This window comes from Podarcis melisellensis, assembly GCF_964234715.1.
Source record: "Podarcis melisellensis genome assembly, chromosome: 12".
In the NCBI taxonomy this organism is placed as follows: Eukaryota; Metazoa; Chordata; class Lepidosauria; order Squamata; family Lacertidae; genus Podarcis; species Podarcis melisellensis.
In genome coordinates this window covers 58,488,234-58,512,490 of record NC_138544.1, presented here as the reverse complement: position 1 = coordinate 58,512,490, position 24,257 = coordinate 58,488,234, and the positions used below count along the sequence as shown (strand labels likewise).

The 24,257-nt window shown below is 49.1% G+C and overlaps 2 protein-coding genes and 1 long non-coding RNA gene across 6 annotated transcripts in view; 2 read left to right on the top strand and 1 right to left on the bottom strand.

Annotated features, from left to right (window-relative positions):
- Window positions 1-14,204, bottom strand: part of DHX30 (DExH-box helicase 30) — a 30,962-nt gene extending 16,758 nt beyond the window's left edge. Inside the window, exons 1-5 of one of the 3 annotated variants that reach the window (XM_081931521.1) lie at window positions 14,144-14,172; window positions 10,368-10,422; window positions 3,270-3,287; window positions 2,605-2,735; window positions 1,767-1,877 (exon numbers count right to left, since the gene is read on the bottom strand). In XM_081931521.1, the coding sequence (XP_081787647.1) occupies window positions 1,767-1,877; window positions 2,605-2,735; window positions 3,270-3,287; window positions 10,368-10,395 (288 nt within the window). In that variant the 5' untranslated portion in view covers window positions 10,396-10,422; window positions 14,144-14,172. Of the gene's footprint in view, window positions 1-1,766; window positions 1,878-2,604; window positions 2,736-3,269; window positions 3,288-5,207; window positions 5,401-10,367; window positions 10,423-14,143 lie in introns of those variants that run through there. The other 2 variants (XM_081931520.1, XM_081931519.1) reach the window with 2 other exon arrangements.
- Window positions 8-10,516, top strand: LOC309353424. The gene is made up of 2 exons (XR_014161836.1): window positions 8-819; window positions 9,997-10,516. It is a non-coding gene; the product is annotated as an uncharacterized lncRNA (long non-coding RNA).
- Window positions 14,205-20,208: 6,004 nt separating the features above from the next.
- Window positions 20,209-24,257, top strand: part of LOC309381127 (KAT8 regulatory NSL complex subunit 1-like) — a 48,965-nt gene continuing 44,916 nt past the window's right edge. Inside the window, exon 1 of one of the 2 annotated variants that reach the window (XM_081931658.1) lies at window positions 20,209-20,928. In XM_081931658.1, coding sequence (XP_081787784.1) covers window positions 20,402-20,928 — 527 coding nt within the window. In that variant the 5' untranslated portion in view covers window positions 20,209-20,401. The remainder of the gene's footprint in view (window positions 20,929-24,257) is intronic. The other variant, XM_081931659.1, reaches the window with a different exon arrangement.

Here is a 24,257-nt window from a genome sequence, read left to right as displayed (position 1 = left end):
TGCAGAGGAAAGGAGAGGCGGTCAAGGTGGCTGCAAGGGGGGGGGGGAAGAAAAGGGTGTTTTGAACCACTCAAAGCTGCGCCAGAAAGAAGCCGGACTTCTTTGTTCAGCTAGCCCAGTACTGCTCCAATGACTGGCAACTGCAGCCCTCTAGAGAGGTCTTTCTCCCCACTTTTGAGCTGGTTCTTTCACCTGCCAATGTCAGGGAGAGCAAAGAATGACCGAACTGGGGGTCTATGGTTGTGTGGCCTGGATGCAATGTCTCAGATTTCAGCAAGGACAAGGAGAAGGGGAGTAAGATGGCTGACTAGCAGAGCCTTCCGCAAACTGGCATGCTGCAGTTGTTTCAGGCTGCAATCACCATCAGGTGCAGTCAGGACAGCCATGGGATGCTTGGGCTAATGGGAGCTGCGGTCCAAAACACCTGGAAGGCACCAGGTTAAGGTGGCTGGTCTGGACCCAGAGCATGGCAGAGGGGCATTTCAGGCTCTGGAGCAGGAAGGGTGCGTGGGCAAGAGAGGAGCAATGGAAAGCCAAGTTTCAAAGGCACATTGTTTTATACAGATACATGGATTCAAGATGACATAGGTAAAAACAGCAATGTTTAGGAGCATTTGAGGAAATAAACTTTTTATGCCAGTATCAATAACATCATTTGAAAACCACTCCCCTTTACAAAAAAGGCACATGTTTCTTGCTCACCATGGTTTTAGCATCCCATTGCAGACATTTCCTTCTGATGCTGCAGCCTTCGCCAACCTGGTGCCAGCGATATGTTTTGGCCCACAACCCCCCATCGAAAAACCCGGAAGGCACCAGGTTAGTGAAGGCTGCCATAGTGCAACAATGCACATCAGAGCTGGTTGTTTGGTTGTAATAATACACATTCATTCATTCATTTAATGCACATTTTTACACGCAGACCACCGGAAGTAGGATACTGTGCAGGATTTGCAAACAGCACAGAAATTTGTAGGTGCGGTGGCAGTCCATAGGACAGGGTAGGGAGAGGCAGAGGAGAAACTTGGAGACACCGGGGATGAGAATTAATATCCTATATCCCTTTTAAATGTATTTTTGGGGACAGGGTTATTGTTTGGTTTGTTTTTGTTCTCGCTTTTATAACGTATATTGTCTTTTTATGTTGTATTTTTATGTCATGAACCACCCCAAGATCTGCAGATGAAAGGTGTAATAATAATAATAATAATAATAATAATAATAATAATAATAATAGACTTGTGCCTTTGACACTCATGACCAGCATGGACGCTTGATTTAGTTTTTGACAGCAACTGTCCCACACTGGATGTGATTTGAAGCACTGGTGGGGGGACGAGACTTCCCTTCTGCCTTCCTCTAATCTAACTTGGGGGTGGGGGTGGAACAGACCAGCACCTCCTCCATTTCTAGCTTGCTGAACCCCCAAAGTTTGGGACGGCTACCATTACAGGAACGCAAATCCAAAACTGGCTACTGCAACTTGCCTCTCAAAAGCCCATTTAATCCTACAGCTCCGCCCACCGCCTGGCTCTGGATATGGAAGGCCCAAAGCGGCAGAAAAAGTTCAGGTAACCCCCTGCGGCCAGAGGGCATGTCCTCCTAGTGGTCTTTGGAATCATACAAGGTGTCTGTGTATATATAAGGATGTTGCTGGTAAAATGAAAGCAAGAATTGGCCACAGGGTGAGGCCTGAGAGGATACTCTTTGACAGGGACAGGAAGTGAAGGATGCCCCCCTAACAACAACTCCCCCCCCCCGTTCACCTTGAAGAGCTGGCAAGCAGCAGCTGCAGCCTGTCGCTCAGCGTCAATCTTTTTGGTCCCGTAACCTTCCACTTCCACGTTCTTTGGCCACTTGATGAGCAGCGTGACTTTCTGCAGAAGGACAAAGAAGGCAAGAGGTCAGGCATACTGCTCATATATGCTGCTTCTGAGCATCCTGTGCTTTCTTAACAGAGCACAGCAGTCCGCACAGCAAGCACCAGCTCTTCTCACATGCAGCTTCACCTTAAGAGACATTTACATAGCACTGTAGAGTTGTGAAGGGCCATGTGCTCATCCGATTCAGCCTCCTGTTACCATGTGTGTGCCTGGGCTTACCTGTGCACTCATGTATGTTCATATATACACTGGTTTAGGATCTTTTGCTAGAGTTATGATGTGTGCTTGTTATGGAAGTGTGTTAACCCGTAATCTTATGCCCACAAGAAGCTCTCACACAAAGGAAAGCTAGGAGCTAAATGGCACCTTAAACTGAGATTATGGGTGCAATAACGGAATGTCTAGGCGCGCTTTTTAAAAAACAAGAATACCAAGCTGAAAATGAATGAGCTAAAATATTATGTTCACATGGTCTAGTCCTTCCCCTGTCCACCTCCCTAATATTCTTAAGAGGGTCTCTTCTCAAGTCTTCAGAGAGTGGCTCTGCAGTTTTAATCTGAAATCTTAGGCACAGTTCTGCGCCCAGAGCTCAGAAACTGCTCGCACTAATGAAATTCCCTGTTGCAAAATGCGCCTAAAACAATAGGAGTTTCGAACACTGAGCAAGAACTTGCCTCCCTGCCACTTCCATCCATTGCTTTAGGTGCTTCAGACAGCTTACCTTTTTCCGTGGCCCATTGGTGTGGATATACACCAGCTTGTCTCTTGCATGGGAAATGCCAAGAGCTCTTCCAATGACGCTGTTGAGCAAATTTTTCGGCTGGGGAAATTCCTTCAGTAAATCTCTTGAATCTGAAAGAAAATTGTGGGATGGGAGAATTAACCTCCTGTCAAACTGAGAACACTTCACAAGACAAATGAATCATGCAATGCATCTGTCATCCATGTGAGGTCAGCAATGTCCAATGTTTCAGACGGCAGACTCAGCCTCGAGGTCCGTTTACCAGGATTCAAGACACCAGGAAAGAGGTGTCTTATCAAAACTCCCAGGGCTAGCTGCTCTTGGGGGCTGATTTACACAAACCACTGGTGCACAGTGAGCTTTTGATGTGTGGTCAAGGTGCATTGCATCAACTGGCCCTCTGCTTTGAGAACTCCACATGCTCAAACCACCTTGCACAAGCGTTTAGCTAGCTCAGATGTTTGAGCTGAAGACAGCAAAAACATCTTTAAAGTGTTCATACAGTAAGAGCTCAATAGAAACCATATCTAGATAAGAGATCAATCCTACACACACACACACACACACACACACTCTCACACAGTGAGGCTATGGCAGCAGCTAGACTTGCCAACGAAGGAGAAGTGAAAGTGAAATTGACTCACCTCCTTGCATTGTCCTATCTAAGAGGAAAGCAAGAAGGAAAAGATCCAGAATAAAAAAAGGTTTGAGGAGGTGGAGCTTAAACAGATGGATATACCCCTATGGTACCTTCAACGCCAACCCCATAAACTCCCAGAAAACAGAAGCTTATGGGTTTTCTTTTTAAAAAAATAAAATACAGTATGGTACCATGACAAAGAGCAGAGAGTTCCCACTAAGAATTCCGCAATGGGGCCATTCATTTCAGGTCATTTCCCAACTTGGAAGTTCTCAATAGAAAACCAATTTAGGTTTAAATACAAGAACAACCTTCAAAATTCAGAGCTGGGACCAACAAAGGTGTGGGAAGCTTCTGAGTTCTCCAGAAGCCTTCATCAGGCACAATGTTGTACAAAGCAGGTGGTGAGGGGAACAAGGATAAAAAGTACAAAAAATATATAGATTGACGGCGTAGCCAAGAGGTCAGCTTGCAGATCAGGATGAGGAACTGCATCCACCCTGCAAGGAACCCAGCAGCCCATCACCTGGCGGTAGTACACGTCAGAAAAAGTGTCATGTATTGGGCTTTGAAGCCAAAATTATTAGTTGCTCCCCATCTCTGAGAACTCAAAAGTCTGGCTTGTAATCAGCCTACAATCACCAGCTTGGAACAGAGTTTACAGACTGGCCTCCATCTAATGTTAGTAGTTTTTTTTTAAAAAAAGTTTCCTCCTCCCTCTAATTCCTGCTCGACAAAAAGTTTTGGGGAACTCCAGAGCTCGCCACAATTCTGTGGAATTTTGGTTGATCATAATTAACGTTCTGCACCACTGTGGGCTTTGGAGTTTCCCCTTATGGACCAACACAACCACAGAGATCATCACAACATGCCCAACATTTTTTATATTTGCAAATGCACTTTGTGCTTTGAACTGGTGTGCTGTAGTGGCACAGAATCTCATATTACCCAGGCCACTGACTCATCCTTTTTCTTAAGAGAAAAAGTGGGCTGGTAACGACCTGCTAAACCAATATTTGCAAGGATTTCGCACTAAACCACAGCATCAATTTTACTCAAAGCAGCAGAGTGAATTAAGCAGCAGCACAGATCCCATTACTTGGCATTGAAAACCAATTCTGAAGCTCAGAGGCCCCAGTAAAAGACAATACTGGCTGATCGCCCCCCTAAAGTCCAAGACTAGTTCCTGCTTATGGGATGTTCTTTTGAGCCACAACCCTGCGGGGGGCCTCTAAAACAGAATGAAATCACCCTCTAGGGTGGGCCTAACACCTAGGGAAGCCCCTCACTTCCTTTAGGATAGGGGTCAGCAACCTTTTTCAGCTGTCACCACCGTCCCTCAGACCATGTGGTGGGCTGGACTATATTTTTTTTTGGGGGGGGGGGATCGAGGAAATTCCTATGCCCCACAAATAACCCAGTGATGCATTTTAAACAAAAGCACACATTCTACACATGTAAAAGCACCAGGCAGGCCCCACAAATAACCCAGAGATGCATTTTAAATAAAAGGGCACATTCTACTCATGTAATTCCCGGACTATCCGCGGGCCGGATTGAGAAGGCGAATGGGCTGCATCCGGCCCCCGGGCCTTAGTTTGCCTGCGCATGCTTAGGAAGCCGAAGCGAAGGGGCCCCCCCCCCGCCACCTTAAGGTTCATTTCTCGCTTGCCGGGGGAAGGGGGGGACGCGAGCACGTGCGGCGCGTGACCTTGACCGCGTCCAGCTCCGTTAGAAGCGCGCCGCATCGCCTCCAAGTGCGGGCGCGCGCGCGGTAGAGGCGCCCTCAAAAGGCCGGGGAGGAAGGCCAGCAGGAGCACCGGCGCGGGGGTCTCATGCCCCTCGCCCACAGCCCCCCACCCCGCTTCCATGAGGGGAGAGTCTCCCTCCGCCCGCTGCCGCCCGGCCTAAGGCGAGCCAGCAACCGGCGGCGCCGGCTCACCTTGGCGGCCCATGTCGCCGTCGCCTCCGTCGTCGTCCTCCGGCTGCTGCGCCTGCTCCGCGCCGGCCGCGCGCTCGCACAGGCCCCTCCGCAACGAGCGACGCAGCGTGGGCTGCGCTCGCCACAGCGGCCCCGCGGCGCCGTCGAGCAGCATCTGCAGGAGCCGGCTGGACGCCGCCATCTTGGAAGGAGGCAGGCTCGCACGCCGGCTGCGACGCAGGAGCGGGGCGCACGCGCACAAAGCCCAGAGGGGCGCCTCCGCCTTCCGCGGCGCGCCCCCTGCAGGGCGCCGGGGTGAAGCGCAGGGAGGCCACAAAGGCAGGCAGGCGGACTCAACCCAGCAGCAGGACCCAGCCCCCGACCCTCCTCTTCAGAGCCAGGGGAAAGGTGCTTGCTGCCCCCTCAGATTTAGGCAAAGAGCTGAGGAGCGGCTTTGGTGGGCCCAGCAAGCCTCACCTCGGCCTTCACCCCTCTCTCCGGGCTTATTTGTGGGTGTCCTCATCATAGTAAAGGTAAAGAGACCCCTGACCATTAGGTCCAGTCGTGACCGACTCTGGGGTTGCGACGCTCATCTCGCTTTACTGGCTGAGGGAGCCGGCGTACAGCTTCCGGGTCATGTGGCCAGCATGACTAAGCCGCTTCTGGCGAACCAGAGCAGCACACGGAAACCCCGTTTACCTTCCCGCCAGAGTGGTACCTATTTATCTACTTGCACTTTGACGTGCTTTCGAACTGCTAGGTTGGCAGGAACAGGGACCGAGCAACGGGAGCTCACCCCATCGCAGGGATTCGAACTGCCAACCTTCTGATCGACAAGCCCTAGGCTCTGTGGTTTAACCCACAGCGCCACTCATGTCCCTGTCCTCATCATAATGGGCTGCAATACCTGCAGCCTAAAAGGTGAAGCCCCCTAATTTTCCAGGCCTGTAGGATCTTAAAACACCCGTTATGCTATTGAAATGACAACATAAGTGTTGCTCCGAAGGGAACTGGAAGCCTCCTGGCTTTCTTTTAAAACTGCAGAGATCACAACCACTTTAGATAGCCAGGGCTTTCAAAAAGACAAAAGAAACAAAGGTTGTCAAGAGAGGCCAGCAGAGGTACAAGAATTCAGATGGCTGCCGCTCTGCTGGCATGGTTGGGTCCACAGGAAGAGCCTGAATGTGGGTCAACAGTTCTGTGAACAAATGGCCTCTGCCAAAGCCTGCCCATTTTCTTGATGTATTGTCTGTCCGCAGTGCTGCTGCCTTGTAATCAAGGCAGCACGGAGCAAATGATGCTGGGGCTTGCAAAACAGCCCAAGAAAACTCAGAACACTACAGCTTTGCTTCAAGAAGCAAGGTGGTACTGATCCAGTGGGAATTTTCCTTGGTCCAGAATGCTTTGTTGCTAGAGCAAAAGTTCACTGGATTGGCTCATAAGACAAAAAAACTGGTTAAAATAAAGAGCCGGTGCTTTGCAAAAAAAAATTATAAACATGGGTACACAAGCAGCTCTTCCAAGCAGGGAGACATGAAGAGACTGTGGCCCAGTTGAACTTACCTGCTGTGTGCCTATTCAACCCGTAATGAAGACAACTCTCCCCCATTAGGAAGTTAGCTTGAACAATGTGTCTTATGACACACAGTAACTCCCATCATATCCAAGGGTAATTTAAAAACACATAAGAATGGTGGCTTCCCAACCTTAACGTGGCCTCAATGCTCTGTTCTGCTCTTTGTCAAGCTAATGACTAAGTTCGCATAACAATGCCAACATATGGAAATCAAGTCCCACCCCGGTGCAAGGAGCCTGCAGGCAGAGAGAAGCAGACAACTGCCTATTGACACTGGGCAAGGATTGGAGGGCAGGGTCATGACCACACTCTTGCCCTGGTGGGTGCAAGGCTATGCTGAAGTCCGTGCCACTGTAGTCACACAAGCTGATATACGGTATCACATCAAAGTGCGCAGCACAAGAACACAATGCTATGTGTAACACACATGAAGGGAGAACCAACACAGAGTTTTGTTGAAATACACAAGTGGGAGTCTGGAAAAGTAGCATGGGGGAGCAGTCACAAGGAATTCCAGTGCTTTAGGGTAGTCACAAGGCGGCTTCTTATGCAGCCAGACACCTTTCTCCTCACTGCACAGGAATGGAAAGGAGGGGACACACCTAGGGATTACCTAGGGAGGGGGCACTGGGAGGCGAGGGGTTTCAGTGACAATCAGACATTGAAAAGCTGGTATCACTGGATCAAGCGCATCAATTTTGTTAAATTAATTAAATAGCTTTAATTGGATTTGAAATGTGGTTGGGGGAGCAGGTTAATGCTGCCAGCAGGGGCGTCTTACCCACAGAGGCTAGTGGCGCGGGGCGCCATGGCACCAAGTTCTGGAGGGTGCCAGGGAAGAGGTGGAGGCCTCCAGGCATCAGCTCGCCACCCTCGCCCGCCATGCCACACCCAAGCAGCACCGCGCCTGGAGCCTCTGTCTGCCATGGCCACCACATCACAAAGTGTCCAGCTGAGTTGGGAGGCGCCGTGTCCAGCCTCCGCCTCTTCCCCGCCCTCCAGCCACTGTCCGCCTCCCCCAGCCCTGTCCTCCCTAATACAAGGTTGACAACTCTGGGAAACGGGGGGGGGGGGCAGAAGGAGCTTTACACCACAGCGCCGGATATAGTTAAGATGCCAGGAGTGTGAACGCTGGCCTTGGCCAACCATGTTTGTACAAAACATCTGGTAGACAACTGCCATTGGCCCCAGTCAGCAAGGCCATACAATGACAGGGCTGATGCAAAACATCTGGTAGGCACCAGGTTGGCAAATGCTGGCAGAAGTGCTGCTGCTGCATGAAAACCAATGCTTCCCTTGTGCAGCTGCAAGGGGCGTCATCCAGTTCCGCCACTGCTGGGTGGACTAGCTGTGCAGATGGAACGGCACCTGTAGGGGATGTTTGGTGGTTTTTGTGTTTCTGCTCTCATTACTGTTTTCAGGTGACATGGACAGTTTATACTCTTAGTGCTCCTAGTAACAAATGAAAGAGGAACTTTTCCGCTTACCCCAGACACCATAAAAAGGTACTTTGGTGGCAGCGGCAACCACACACACTAGCAAACGAATCCTTTTCTCCCAGCCTAACAACTGAAGGAAAGGCTAATGGGCAGGAGTGAGAGAGCTTCCCAAAGCAGGTGGTTGCTAGGGGCAGGAGAAGAGATGGTGGGTCTATCCCTGAGGGATTACGTAAGGAGGGCAACTGCGTCTGTGGAAGGAGACAGAGCAAAGAGTGAGGGCTAAAGAAATATGGCATATGAGGGAGAGAAGTGGGAGGGAGCAGGCCGTGGACATGGAATGGATCAGCTGTCAGGGTTGGAAGGATGGACCAATAGGATTCCCCCCTCTCCACAGTATTTCTAGAGAAAGGAACACAGCAGTGAAAAGAATAGCAGCTGCAACCCCATCTTTGACAGGAAGAGGAGAGAGCTAGAGCACAGTAACAGAGAGCTGAAGGAGAAAGGTGAGATGATGGACAACCATCTACACGAGTCTGGCTAGTGGTTTGTCACGGACAGCTATACAAAAGCTTGCAGCTCTGAGCACGCAACGTGTAGGAAAGATGCCAAAAGTCAACCGTCTCCTTATTTGAAGTCACAAAACTTTTTATTAAGCAACATAAAAGCATTTAACAGCATTTAATTTCTACATTTTGTCCTGCAGCTCGCCAGGTCAGGCTAAAGGCATAACTTGCCACTCTTGTCTCAAAGGAACCAGCCATGGTTGAGTCTTTCTGATGCAGACAGGAAGGTAATTTTGCTGTGTTCCTCTCCCATCACAGGACCACCATGGAGTCCATGACAAACCACTAGCCTTGTTCTGAGGACTCCTGCCCTGCTTGGGGTCTCTTTTTCAAGTTCTGCAGTTGATTCGGCCACTGCCAATGTCATCATCGTGCCAACTCACCTGACAAGTGAGCCAAGTGTGCGTTTAGGAAAAGAATCCTTGAATGCATTGCTCTTGGTGATGAAAATTTGCAGGGTCTTTATGCCAAAGGGCTGCAAAGGTGATAATAGTACTTCACCGGGCGGACACAGTAATCATCTCTCTTTCAGCCAATCCCAGGAATTCTTTATTCCTGCATGAGCACCTCGTTTTAAAATCAACGGACAGGAGCTCAGAAAGAACAACAAGGATGGCGGATGGCTGGAGCAACTAACGTGGAAAACTAGTAATGAGCTAAATGGAGAGTTTGGTTAGGGAAAAGAGGAAAGAGACAACATGATAGAAGATGAGAACATGTTGTACAGATGTTGTCAACACCAAGGACAGCAGTCTCACTAAGGTGGTGAAAAGCAGCACAACTAAGAAAAAGGGATATGTGAGGTTTAAAAAGGGGGAACGTTCCTATTTCAAACTGGATTGGGGGTGGCAAACACCAAAGCCTAATCTAATGTGGATAACCAACGGAAAGGCTAGAATGGACAGAAAACTGGGTTTGCAGGGTATGTGAGATCTATATACGGTAAGCCATGACAGTTGAATGCCACCCGCATCATTGCAGAGAGGGAAAGGGTCACTATCGAAATAGCTACTGGAGATCTGCAAAGATGTGAATCGTTGAATGTTTGTCATTATTAGAGGCCAATTACATGCTCATGGGCAGCTTCAGTAACAAATGTTTTGGTTGTGCCTAGTTGAAAAAAGCCTTGATGTAACATCTGCAAAACCTGGGATCATGGACCAATTCATAGCCAAAGGCATGAGATGATTTTCAGCTCAACAACGACCCACAACTTCTTTCTCATTTTCTAGGTGGCACATCTGAATACGTCCTAGCCAATGCTGTAAGGCAAAGATGAGGAACCTAAAGCTCTTCAGATGTTGCTGGATTCAGACTCCCACCATCGCTGAACATTGGCCATGCTGGCTTCTGGAAGTTGTAGTTCAACAATATCTGGAGGGCACTGGACTCCCCATCCCTGTCAGAAGCTCAGCATGAGGACCTGAAGCCAGTGTGAATAGAAAGTGACCGGAAATTTCATTCACTGCCACAGGGGGAAGCTCAAGTCTCACAAAGGTCTGGTGTGACTGAGAAGAGAACCAGTTCTAGAGCTTTTCCCCCTAGTCATCAAAAATAGTGATTCCTCCATGACCCACCCCATTCCGGCCAGCTACCTTCTTACCTCTTCTACATGAATTCAGGGAGAACATCGCTGGCAGAGCAAAATGGTCCAGTTCCTGGAAAAACAAGAGGGAGAAGAGATAGGAGAGATGAAATGTATCAAGGAGAGACTAACCAATTTTAAGCAAAACAAAAAAAATCCTTCCAGTAGCACCTTAGAGACCAACTAAGTACAGTGGTACTTCGGGTTACATACGCTTCAGGTTACAGACTCTGCTAACCCAGAAATAGTACCTCAGATTAAGAACTTTGCTTCAGCATGAGAACAGAAATTGTACTCCGGCGGTGCAGCAGTGGGACGCCCCATTAGCTAAAGTGGTGCTTCAGGTTAAGAACAGTTTCAGATTAAGAATGGACCTCAGGAATGAATTAAGTACTTAACCTGAGGTACCACTGTATCTGAAGAAGTGTGCATGCACACAAAAGCTCATACCAATAACAAACTTAATTGGTATTTTGTTTTGACTGCAGCAGACCAACACGGCTACCTACCTGTAACTAAAGTTTTAAGCAACCGTCCAACCAGAACTTGTATGTAAATATTGTGTTTCTGAGAGAGATAGGAAGCCAAATGCCTCAGGATCACATGTAGTAAGGCTTATTGGCTGGGATTTGTCAGCTTCCTTTCAACCAACTACTGGGAGGAGGTTTTTCTATGAAACCAGTCTTTTCAAAATCGCAGGATCCCAAGGACGCCATCATCTCAGCACATACATCTCAATTCCTAGTGGAGACTTCCCTCTCCTCATTACAGAGATCCTTTAAAGAAGGAGATGATGGGATCTTTTTTGTCCAACTACTCAGCCATGCCCCATCCCAAGTGCAAAGCTCCACATTAAAAAAAAACACACAAATGTTTAACTTGGTGACACAGTTCCCTTTTAGAACTTTAACTAGAAGCAGCAGTGCGTATGTGTTTGGTAACCCCATCCCCCATCTGTACCCATGAAACCCCCTCCCAAGTTCCTAGTTGGTGCTAAAGAAAACTTTGGGGGAAAGAGCAGTATCTCAGTGTAAGGAAAGTGTTAAACCCACCTCCCCACTTTGCTGTGGTTCTGACTCCACCCCAGCTGCTATTTACAGTTTGAAAAGCCAAGCAGCACAGTTTGGTCCTAACCAGTGGTGCTGATTATCAGGATGAAAGAAGATTCAGTGTAACCAAACGGATTGAAAAATCCTCATGATATTCCCAAGAGACATTCTTAATTATTCAAAGACTTTAGGAGCTGCAGGGATCACAACTGACCTGAAAAAAGCCAGGCTGACCTGACTGCTCCTCTACTTTTAACTGCAGCTTTACTTTTAGGAAACCAGCAGGTGAAGCCTTTTAAGACATACCAAGATAAAAAAACAGTGCCACCTGAAAATGGGGTGGGGGGGGTTGCCAGCATGGTGCCCACCCGACGTTTGCTGGACTACAACTCTCATCATCCCTCACCACTAGCCATGCTGTCTGGGGCTGATGAGAGTTGGAGTCCCTGTGTTAATATCTTCGTCATCAACTCACTATCAAAGGCCCAGAGCAGAGGCTGATAAAGAAGCCAGCATCCCTACTTGCTGTTATCCATAACAAAAGACAGGCATGGCAATTTGGGGACTTTGCTTGGGAGGGTCAGAAGGACATGGGCAAGTTTGGGCAACATTTAGCCCATTCAGTTTTTTCTCATAGTGCTCAAGGAAGGCTGACTGCATGGAGGTCCACTGAGAGTTCCCACATACAACAGTCAAATAAAAGATACGTTTTCCAGGATCATCACAGTATCAGTGGAGGCAAAGGATGTACCAGTCCCAGTGACATGTAAGAGTTCTGGCAGATGAGAGCCGCCATGCAGGCATAAAAACCCTGTACCCACTGAAATGCCCTCTTCTATGTCACCCTTTTGTCATTGCAAACCCATCCAAGAGCCGATGCAGAGTCAAGCCCACACATTCCCAGGACACGCTGGGCACTTAAAAACAACTGTTGTTCCAGAGCCGTGCCGTGAAGAATATTGTGCCAGCTGTCTCACAGTTTCCCCATCATAGCTACTCCAAGTTTAGTATGTGATTACTACATTTTTTTATACATAGAGAGCGAACACCCCCAAAAAGGCATAAAACAGAGACTAGTGCTAATAACTGTGGATTAGGTACTGATGGTGGTGTCCAAGTTCAAATCCTTGCTAAACCTAGAGCATGGTGGAGATTTGGGCAAGTCACTACACATCTCAGCCTAGCCTACTTCAAAGTTATTCTGAAGACACTTGTTTAGGCCGGGATGTTTGGCACACAATGCCAGAGTTAGGTTTTCTCCATTGATTCAATCAATCAAGAAGCGAGCTCTGCCGATGAATATTCTTAACAGCTATTAATCCCAGTCTGCCTCTCCCAGTACATGTCCCATTCATTCCTAGTCCGTTTGTTACAACAGAAGAAGTGTAGACTAGCTCATGCTGCCGACTTGAACTTGCCTGCAACTGATGTTCCAAGAACAAGAACTGCTTCTCGGCTACCTTTCCCAACCTGGTGCCCTCCAGATGTTCTGGACTACAACTCACATCAGCACCAGCCAGCCATCAAAACCAACTTGACCCTTGCAAGCTTTTATTCCAGCGTTAAAATAAGGCTGGAACCCCAGGAATCTAATTTCATCCCAATTCCACGCAACCTCACTCCCCTTCTCTTCCCCTATAACGATGCCTACTTGTGATCTGATGCACTACCTCCTGTTACCCATCTACCTGTTCCTCTTACACCCAGAGGAATTGTGACTACAAACAACACTGAGGCTCATGAGCTTCCGGACTCACCTGGCTGGGTACTGCCTTAAGCAGAATTCTGCTCCAGAAGGCAGTACCCAGTATCCAGAAAATCTTACGCTCCCAACAACCCACTGAAATCCACGCAGCTGCCAAGCAAACGTTTGCCAAACTACCACCCTCCCTCCCTGCCACCAGAACCATGGCTTTCCCCACCTCTGATGCTGTTAAATCAGATCTGAAGGCACCCCTTTGTCACCCTCAGCATCAGGACCACCATCCTACTCTCACTTTCGGTTCTGCACAGCTTTCCAACCTCACCTCGCTTCCATCACTAGGCAAGCCGCTGTCTCCAGACCCTGGGTCCAATTCTTAGGATTACCTCCATCGCCATGCCAGACTCGCCACCATCCCTTCGCCAGACACACCTACAGCGCTCCCATCCCTAGGGCCCCTCTCCCCAGAACAAGCCCCCCCATACCTCCTCCAGCCTGCCCACCTCTCCCAAGCGTGGCATCCCAGACCAGGAGGACCAGGAGGAGCAGGACTAAGCGGCTGCCTCTCCGCCTGGCCTACCTCACGGGGTTGTCGTTGCGAGGAGGAAAAACGGAGAAAGCGCCCCCTTGCAAGCAAACGTCAAGTCGTCCCACTGCAGGACCAAACACCTGTCACTGCCCCCCCCCAAAAAAACCATCCTTCGTGCGGATTCTCTTTCTCTCATCCCCCCCCAAAGAAGCACCTCTCCTCCACGCCCACCCCGCCAAGACCTCGACCCCCCTCGCCGCCCCCACGGCCTGCTCCCCCCCCCGCCCCATCCCCCCTAATTCGCCCCCGCCCCCCTCACAGCCCCCCCTCCTCTGCGCACCCCCCTCCTCCCATTTATCTCCCCCCCCGCCTCGAAGCGCCTCACGGCAGCTGCGTCCGCCTCTCCCTCCCTCCGTCCCTGACGAGCGGCGGCGGCGCCCGCTCCTTTCCTTCCTTCCCTCTTCGCCGCCGCCTATTCTCCTTCTTTCTCCCTCCTCCCTGACGGGCCACCGACCTCCTTCGCGCCGCTGCTCTTCGCCGCTCTGGCCGGGGGGCGGGCGAGGAGGAGGAGGAGGAGGAGGAGCGCGAGGCCGCGGCGGCTGCGCGGAACGGGCGGGCGCGGGCGCAGGCGGCGAGAGGCGGCGGGTGGGTGGGTCGCGGCTTTCCCTCACTGGCCGGCCGGCTCGCTCTTTTCCCTCTCAGGGCGCCGGGACTACGGCTCCCGGCAGGCCCCGCGCGGCGCCGCCGACACGGCTTCCGGTCCCTGAGCGGAAGCGGAGGAGGAAGGAAGGAAGCGCAGCCGGGGCTTCCGGCGGGGAGGGGCGAGAGGAGGGCGCTCGCGTCTCTCCAAGGCAACGGAGCACGCCAATGGGAGGCGGCGGGGGGCGGGGCTTGGAGGGGAAAGGCGGAAGGTGACGGGCAGGCCCGGAGAGAGAGGAGGAGGAGGAGGAGGAGGAGGAGGAGGCCGGTGCCGCCTCCGGGCCTCTGCCGGTGAGTGAGTGAGTGAGGCGCCCCTTCTCCTTCCCCCGGGACTCGCCTCCCCTCAGTCCCTCCGCCCTATCACCTCTCCCCCCCCGCCTACAACTGTCTGGGCTTCACCTGACGGGCTGCCGCCTGCTTCTCTTTCCCCCTTTCTTTCCCCTGCTCCTTTATTTATTTAATTATTTCGCTTTATAATAGCCTGCGACTACCAGACTACATTTTAATATTTTAATGTTTCATTACTTTAATGTATTTTAATTTTGTTTTTAAGTTGTAATCATTCAACTTGTTTTTATTATTGCTTGTAAGCCGCCCTGAGCCCGGCCTTGGCTGGGGAGGGCGGGGTATAAATAAAAATCATTATTATTTATATTCCCCCCTTCCCCAAGGAGCGCGAGGTGGCGTGCGTGGGTTTGCCCCCTCCCCCCTCTTTTTTTTTTTTAAATAATAATAATAATAATAATAATAATAATAATAATAATAATAACAACAATAATAATTTATTTATAGCCCCCCCCCAACTGGCTGGGCTTCCCCAGCCACTCTGGGCGGCTTCCAAAAAATATTAAATTACTGTAATACATCAAACATTAAAAGCTTCCCTAAACAGGGCTGCCTTCAGATGTCTTCTAAAAGTCTGGTAGTAATAAAATAAAATAGAAGTCTGGTAGTAATAGCCCCCACAACAACAGCAACAACCACCCTGTGAGGTAGGCTGAGGCGGAGAGAAGGTTGCACGTAAGGGCTGAACGGGGTGTTGAAGGTGTTGAACCCTCGCCCGTCTCAGGTCCCAAGGGCTCGACGCTCTTCCGACGCCACCGTTTCTCCCTCAGCAGTCTGGCAGGCAGAAATTTATTATGCCGATCGGCTCTAATGTGTCTTCGTATTTTAACGTTGTTTACATTTCAAAATATAGCTGCAATTCCCCCCCCCTTTTATTGTTTTATGTTTGAATAAACCACTTTGAGCTGTAGTAATTTTTTTATACAATCAAGCGGCATATGAATTGTATCAAACAAACAAACAAATTCCCCTTATTGCCATGAAGATAAGCTGTAACGTTTAACGTTCGAACACTGTTAACAGTTCAGGTGTACATTGGAAGGTTCAGGAAACATAAAAGGAAGTACGCAGTTCTGAGTTAAACTCTGGAACTCGCTCGTGTTGAAATGTTTGCTGTGCATCCTTTTTTCTTTGAGCTCAGGATTTTCCATGGCTTTAGTTAAATTATGGTCCTTCCATGGTCCTTACAACTTTCTTTATATATTTATTGGTCCTGAGAAAAATTATGGTCCTGTGCATTTGTTTCAAACCCTGGAATCACTTCCCCCCCAGATTAAACATGCACCTGAAGTTGGAGGAGCTTGTTTTGATGGCCTCATCCTGGCTTGCAGTGGAGTGCCGCAATTCTTCCAGACCTTCAGAAATGGACGGGTCAGAAAGGGGAGTAACATGACGGTAAGAATCCTTAAGAATATTAAGCCTCTCACAGGAATGCCTTCTACGTCACATGCCATGGTTTATTTCTATAGAGCTTTTAGGCCCAAAGTCCCCCAATGTGGTGAACAACATTGTACAGTGGTACCTTGGTTTACAAACTTAATCTGTTTCGGCAGGCCGTTCTTAAACCAGAGCATTCTTAAACCAAGGCATGCTTTCCTATACCAGCAGGGGACTCAATTTACAAATGGAACACACTCAACAGGAAGCAGGAAAAGTTCAAAAACACCTACTTCCAGTTTTGCAGCGTTCTTAATCCAAGTTGTTCAAAAACTAAGCTGTTCTTAAACCAAGGTACCACTGTAATATTGTACAAAGCAAAGTTAAAACAAAAATACAAGAAACATGGTAAATCAATACTATAAAGCGACACAAATACTAAATACCCATCAACCACATCATGAGCTGTATTAAGCTGCATTCATGCCTTTTCCGTGGACACAGCTTCTTAGCGTTCCCCTTCTCACTTAGAAGCCACCTTAATTCGCATTTCCACCCTCACCCTGGCCAAGTTCTAATATGTCAACTATTATTAAGTCTATCCTCAATCAGTCGTCCACGGGAAGTGCCCTCCCTCTCGTCACGTCCCGAAGGAGAGACCCAGAGGCAGGATACCCTTTTCCTTCACTCCCTTTGGAGCTACCCATCTATTATAGGTAAAGGTAAAGGGACCCCTGACCATTAGGTTCAGTCGTGGCTGACTCTGGGGTTGCGGCGCTCATCTTGCTTTATTGACCGAGGGAGCTGGCGTCCAGCTTCCGGGTCATGTGGCCAGCATGACTAAGCCACTTCTGGCGAACCAGAGCAGCGCATGGAAACGCCGTTTACCTTCCCGCCGGAGCGGTACCTATTTATCTACTTGCACTTTGACGTGTTTTCGAACTGCTAGGTTGGCAGGAGCAGGGACTGAGCAACGGGAGCTCACCCCATTGCGGGGATTCAAACCGCCGATCTTCTGATCGGCAAGTCCCAGGCTCTGTGGTTTAACCCACAGCGCCACCTGTGTCCCACCCATCCATTATAAATCATATCAAAATAATGTATTTGAGCTGCAACGTACGTCCAGAATGAACAGACACTGCAAAGGAGTAGTAGAGAGCTAAATCTACTGCCCCATGGTGGTTCTTCACTTTCTCTTTTTATTACTGCTGCTTCTGATTTCAATCATACAGCGCTCTCTGAGTGTTAGTGCTGTACCGGAGCAGGAAGAGGCATACTTCCTGCTGGGAGTGAACTGTGGTGCAGTACAGGCAGGGCAGTGAGGCCCATGCGCCTTCCCAATGCTGAGCATCACTTTCAGTGATTGAGAAGCCCAGGAAGCTCAGTGTGGGGTGTGTGTGGTGGTGGCGGCGCAGGCGCAGGCCAATCTGATGCACCTGCCATTGTGCCTGCACCGTGCTGATCTCTCCTCCCCACCTCTTAGGAACTTGCCGCGATGCCCATAGTTGGGAAGGCAGGTGAGTCATTTTGCCTGCTACCAGACCCTGCCCAGAGGTCTCCCTAACGGTCTTGGCATGCATTTGTACAGCCCACCATTATGCATGTTTACTCAGAAATCCATTGAGTTCAAGGGAAGTTAGTGCCAAGTAAGCAGGTTTCAGAGTTTGGGTACAATCGTATGGGAAGATGCAGTCCTTTAGATAGCCTGGGATTAGCAAATTGGAGCTTGAGGTTGTAGACATAGTAACGGTCAGCACTCTGCTGCAATTTGAATACCTCTTCTGCGAGTGTTTTGCTGTGGATTTGAGTCCTGATTATATCTGTTACAATGAGGGATGTGTGAAGAGAAGTGTGGCAAAACAGTAAGACTTATTTAAATAAGAAACATGCAAACTCCACTCAGTGCTAATGAACATTCTTCATTTTTCATGTCATCTGCATTGAGTGAAGTTTGCAGGAATCTTAATTTGAAACAGGTTCTCTTATTTAAAAAAGATACAACAACCAAACAAACTAAAATACAATCTAAAATTAACAAAAATGGGAACAAAACAATAATGGGAACAAAATTATATACGTCAGCAAACTGCAGCGATATAGTAACATATTGTTTTGAGGCCTCCACCAGAAATGCCTGCCAGAATATAACTTATAATTTATACTTAAAAGTGAGGAAAGAAGGGGCCAGATGAAGCACTCTTGGGAGCCACATTCTTACTTTTTTGCCACATTTCAGCATTTTTGAAAGGTTATGCATACTATTACAATCTAAATGAGTGCAAGCAATGTACCATGCTTATATACTTTGTGCTGAGTACCAGTTGCTGCTTTGCTATGCATAGTTAATAAACGCTAATCAGTAGCATTTAAATTGTTTTCAGAATTTGTAGAAATGGGACTTACCTTGTATCTTAATCTTGTACTGTTCCCTTGGTGTTCCTCTCCATTCTGTCCTCACAACAACACTCCCGAGAAAGGTTAGGCTGAGACACGGTGATGGGTCCAAGCTCATTCAGTGAGCTTCATAGCTGAGGATGGATTTGAACCCTGGTCTTCAAGGGCCTAGAATACCACACCACCCACTGTGCCACAGGGGCTCTTAGTGCTTGGAAAACCTTTGAATTTTGTAGTATATTAAAGGCTAAGGCTGCAGTTCTAAGCACTTTTTGCAGGGAGTAAGATTCATAGAATTCAAGTCAACTTTCCTCCAAGTAATAGTGCTTAAGATCACATTGTAATGTTTTTATTTTTATGAGCATGAGGTTTGTATATTGCCCTTCATACAGATATATACTATGGCAGTGATTCCAAAACTCTGAGTTCAATTTGGTTAGTATGTGTGTATAGAGGGAGCCTCTGACAAATGTGTTTTTTCCAGAATACAGACAAGCACTTGGCTTGAATATGTATATTAAAAATTGTATACTATATTCTTTAACTTTTAATCTTTCTTCTTTTCCCCGGCTGGAAATATAAGAGTTGTTTCAGCTTGTCCCTGTAACCTGAGAGATGAGGATAGGGTACCTGCCATTAACCTCATTTGCTAATGCGTTAACATTAGTGTAAAGACTGAGAAAGAAAAGCCTTTGAATGCTGTGGTCAGCAGTTGGCAGCTTCTTGGGTCTGTGTAACACCTTGGCATTTAAAAAGCAGTAGAAGGTTGTCCAGGCAGTGGGGCTTTTTGAAAAAAGGGGCAATATGCTCACAAGTAAAGCAAGTATTCAGGGGTAAAATTAATGTATTTTCAGGAATAACTCTCCCCATTCTACTGTGTATTCTGTAAAAACAATAGCTTGCTTAAAGCTTGAATGTTTGGTTTGGTTTCCAGGCTTTGATATGCCTGTCCTCTTTATGCTGGAATAGCTCAGTCTATAGAGCCTTGAGACTCGTTTTCCGGTTCTTGGGTTGGAGCCCCGTCTTGGGCAAAAGATTTCTAGATTGCAGGCCGTTGGGTTACATTACCATAGTGGATAATGTATGAATTCTATGATTCTAGCATGTCTTGTTTGATTGGTTAAAATATTGATAAGGTCCCCCTTTGAGCTGCAGAGCCATTTTTCATTTTACTGGCAGATGCAGAATAGTCAGAAATTCAGGAGGAAATCCTTCTGGGTTAAGGCTCCACCTGCTGAATTCCTGCCTGTTGTGCACATCTAGGAGACACTGGAGCTCCGTGTTTTGTCAAGCTGCGTTTTGAAAGCAGGCGCGCCTGGACATAGAAAACATGCTCGTGAGAATGCAGCCCAGGACGCGTAGTTCTGTAACAGCACTGATGGCACCTACGTTGATTTGTAATTGCGGCAGCTACTGCGCAGGCGCCCGCTGGCAACGCTTGGGCTAAGGCTGGGCGCGCATGGCCCCGGTTGTGCGCATGCGTCTCCCTCGGTCTTCCCTCCTGCCTCGGAAGAGCGAATATGGGAGGGTCGCGCGTTGGCGCATGAGCGGTAGCGACGCCCAGTGCTCACGTGGTAACAAGATGGCGAGTTGTGGTAGGGGAGGGGGGAGAAGAGTCTGCGAGGCGCAGGCGCAGACGGCGGCGACCGCCCTCTATCGGCTCTGTCAGCAACTCGAGGCTTTCGCCGAGTGTTTGGCGCGCGCGCGCGCTCGAGAGAGAGAGAGGAGAGAGCCTTGCCGCGACGGCCCGCTCCTACGCGCATGCGTGCGCCGCGGCTGAGGCACGGGCTGGGAGGGAAATATCTGGGCCGGGCGCGCGCGCGCCGTCTCGGGCGAGCTCGTATTGTCCCGGCCGGGAGTCCATGGAGAGTCCCGGACCGCCCTGAGGCGCTGAGGAGGCGGCGGCGGCGGCTGCTGCTGAGGCGGAGCGGCCTGCCCCGAGGCGACGGCTCCCTTCATGGCGACGGCGGCTGCTGCTGCTGCTGCGGCGACCGGGCCCGCCATGGCGGCGGCGGCTGCGTCTGAGGCGAGCGGCCCGCCGTGGCGGCCGCAGAGCCGCCGTCAGCGCCAGGCGGAAGCGCGGGCCCGGCAGGCCTCTCTGTGGGGCCGGGCGCGGAGCCTGTGCCGCCGCCTGCGGGCGCTGCAGGCCCGGCAGGTGGAGCGGCACGTCCGGCAGCAGCTGGCCGGGCTGGCGCGGAGCGTGGCCGGGCGGACGGGCTCCGAGGCGCCTTCTCCTCCGCCGCCGCCGCCCGCGCTGGGCCCGGAGCTGCGGCAGCTGGCCGCCTCCGCCACCGCCCGCCTCCGCGCCGCCCAGCGCGCCTGCGACTCGGACGCCACCGACAGCGCCAGCGCCTGCTCGGCCTCGTCCGCTTCCTCGGGGGCGTCGTCGTCGTCCTCCGCCTCCTCCTGCTCCTCGGCCTCGGACAGCGAGAGCGCCGAGCAGCCGCCCCCGACGACGACGACGGAGCGCCCCGCCAATGTGGGGTGAGTTGCCCGGGGAGGCGGCCGCTTCAACTTCCTCCCTCGTTTCCCGAGGGGGCTTCCTCCTCACAGCAACCCCGTGAGGTGGGCCGCCCTCGTTCCCGTTGCCCAGGCGGGGAGCCCGAGCAGCTCCCTTGGGGGCTGCGCCTAGTTCGTTCCTCGCGCCAGAAGTCTCTTGCGCAACGCCTCCCTCTTTCCCTGCATTTCTGGCCAGTTGTGGCAGATGTCGTGGCCATATGGTGTGTGGATCGCGGGTTGAAGGCGCCATGTGCTTGGGACGCTCCCGCAGTAAGTAGTGGTTTCCACGTGGACAGAAGGGGTAGGAGTCGAACTCAGGCCACCCCCGGAATGGTTAAAGGCGGCACAGGGCTGTATACCACATATCAGACAAGGATGGGGAAGGCCCTGGTTCAAATTCCCCCTCCGATGTGAAGTTAACTGGGTAACCATGGGTGAGTCATGCCTGAACTAAGACGCCGGGTTGTTGTGTGGGTAAAATGGAGCAACGAAATGCCATGCCTTGAGCTACTTGGTGTAAGGGGCGGGGTAAGAAAAAAGAAAGAAAAAATCTGTTGGCTCAGTGGCAGCTTTGACCTGCATGCAGGTAAGGAACTTTGAGCTGGTCCTTAATTACGATCACTCCTTTTGTGGCTGAGTGTCAGGTTGCTTTGGTAATGTCTGTAGGAGACGTCTTTGTAAAAAAAATAATATTATTTTTTTGTTATTGTCTGTACTGTGCTTTCCTTCCCGAATGCTGCTTGAGTGACTAACAAGAAAAACAGTTAAAATGCTAGAAACAAAAGCTGGTGGGGAAAAACAACAACTGAGCAAGATGATAAGATTGAAATAGACAATTATGTGGGCCAAGCAAATGATGCAGTTATTTCCAATGCCAACTGAATCGTTTGTTTTGAGAGACAAGGCAACATTGGCATGAGAAATAGTGCAATAGTCACATGGCACTTGCTGTTGTTTCTTAGGGTTGGGAAGCAGTTCCCACATGGTGAAAAGGTCTAAGTCATCCTCGCAGCAAGCTTTGTGAAAGAGTATTGGTTCTGTTCGTTCTTTGGAAACAATGAAACTGAAGGTGAAAGACAATATGCTTCATGTCACTATAGAGTAGTTTATACAACTGGTGGTAATATACATTATCTGAGATTATTATCCAGAATTCGTAGCTCCAGCCTTCAGGGTGTCTGCAGTCATTTTTCCAGAGTGTAGCAATGAGCAGTTAGGTAAAGGTAAAGGGACCCCTGACCGTTGGGTCCAGTCGCGGATGACTCTGGGGTTGCAGCACTCATCTCTCTTTATTAGCCGAGGGAGCCGGCGTACAGCTTCCGGGTCATGTGGCCAGCATGACTAAGTCCTTTATGGCAAACCAGAGCAGCACACGGAAACGCTGTTTACCTTCCTGCCGGAGTGGTACCTATTTATCTACTTGCACTTTTACGTGCTTTCGAACTGCTAGGTTGGCAGGAGCTGGTACCAGCAGCGGGCAGGGATTCAAACAGCCGACCTTTTGATTGGCAAGCCCTAGGCTCTGTGGTTTAGACCACAGCGCCACCAGCGTCTCTTAGTGAGCAGGTTAGTTTCTCACAAAAAATAACACCCAATCCCTGCACATTTTGCACCATATCTCAGGTTTTTTAAAAAGTGAAATATTGGCATTATGGTTCTTAATCTCCTCTTTCCCCTTCCCTGCCCCAATGGAAGCAGGAACAATATTGAACAATATTTTCTGGGTATTTCAGATAAAATTCCTTTGTTCACATTCTTGAAGGAATTGGAAAACTCTTTGCATGGAACCTTGCCTGCCTCAGTTTTTTGAAGTTTTTCAAGAAAGTTGGTCCTTCTTGTTCAAGTGCCTGGGGCCACTAACACTTGCGGCTAATAAATAAACAACAAGCACCATAAAATAAAATAAGCACAGCTGCTGTTATCAATCCAGTACGAATTACGGGCAGGAAAAAGCCAAATTTTCACTTATCATTTGAAGCTATAGACACTACCAGGTGGGCCTGCCTTGAGAGGACATTCCACAGTGTTGACTTAGCATCGCAACTGGAAAGGCTCTTTCGCATATGAGTGTCTGGGATGCTGATGACCAGAGTTTACAGGATAACATGTGTGAGAGAAGGTGGTCTTTTTGTTTCTTAGTTCCAGTGTGTTGAGGATTTAAAAAGTCTTCCCATGGCAGCAGAAGTATGGGCTGGCAGTCGCTCAGTGGTAGACCATCTTCTTTGCTCAGTATAGGCAATGTTGAACTAGATCAACAGTGGTCTGACTCTGTATAAGCCAAGCTTCTGTGTTGCATAAGAACCTAAGAGCCCTGCTGGATCTGACCAAAGCCCCATCTAGCCCAACATCCTGTTCTCAGAGGCTTGTGGGAAGCCAGCAAGCAGTGCATGAACACATAGCACTCTCCCCACTTGTGATTTCCAGCAAGTGGTATTCAGAGGCATATAGTTTCCAATACCAGAGGTAATATACAGCCATAATGGCTGGCAGCCAATGATAGCCTGTGAATTTGTGCAAACCTCTCTTAAACCCATCCAAATTGGTGGCAATTGCAACATCGTGTGGTAGCGAATTCCATACTTACCTGTGTGCTGTGTTAAGAGTTTTCTAGTTAATTATTGGTTTCATTATAGTGCATTGTGCAGAGAATCTTGGTTATGGGTGATGAAGAAATAAAGAATACAAGCAATTTAAATAGATTATCTACTTCTTTTTTTAGCTTATTGTAAATCAAGCAGAATTTGAGTTATTGACTGACCAAGTCCAATGAGCAACTTGCTTGTAGTGTTCTGTATCAGTTGAAGCTTCAGAACACCTTTAAGGCTAGCATCATGAAGAGTGCATTATAATAATTAGGTAACTAGAGTACATAGAAAAGGTGTAGTTAGTGAGCCCACTGGAAGATTCCAATCCTTTCCTTGCATGTTCCTTGAATTGAAAGAGAGGAAATCCAATAGCACGCAGTTTACTAAGAGTTCTTTCCTCTTGTCATTGCAGCAGGCACTAAACTGATCAGGCACTAAACAAGTTAATGATAGTTTGCATGATCAATAACCCCTCAAGACAAAGTCAATCAGTATAATGAATAACACTCACTTAGTAGCACTGATAGTAGTTGATTAGAATCAGGTTCTCCCAGGTATGAATTCTACTTTCTTTCCATTTGTTTATTAAGTTTGCTCTGTGCTGATGATGATCTGATTGTCCTGAAGTCTTTGCACAAGACAGAGATGGGTTATCAAATGCCACAGCTTCAGAAAGTAACCCTAGTGTGGTGTAGTGGTTAAGAGCGGTAGTCTCATAATCTGGTGAAC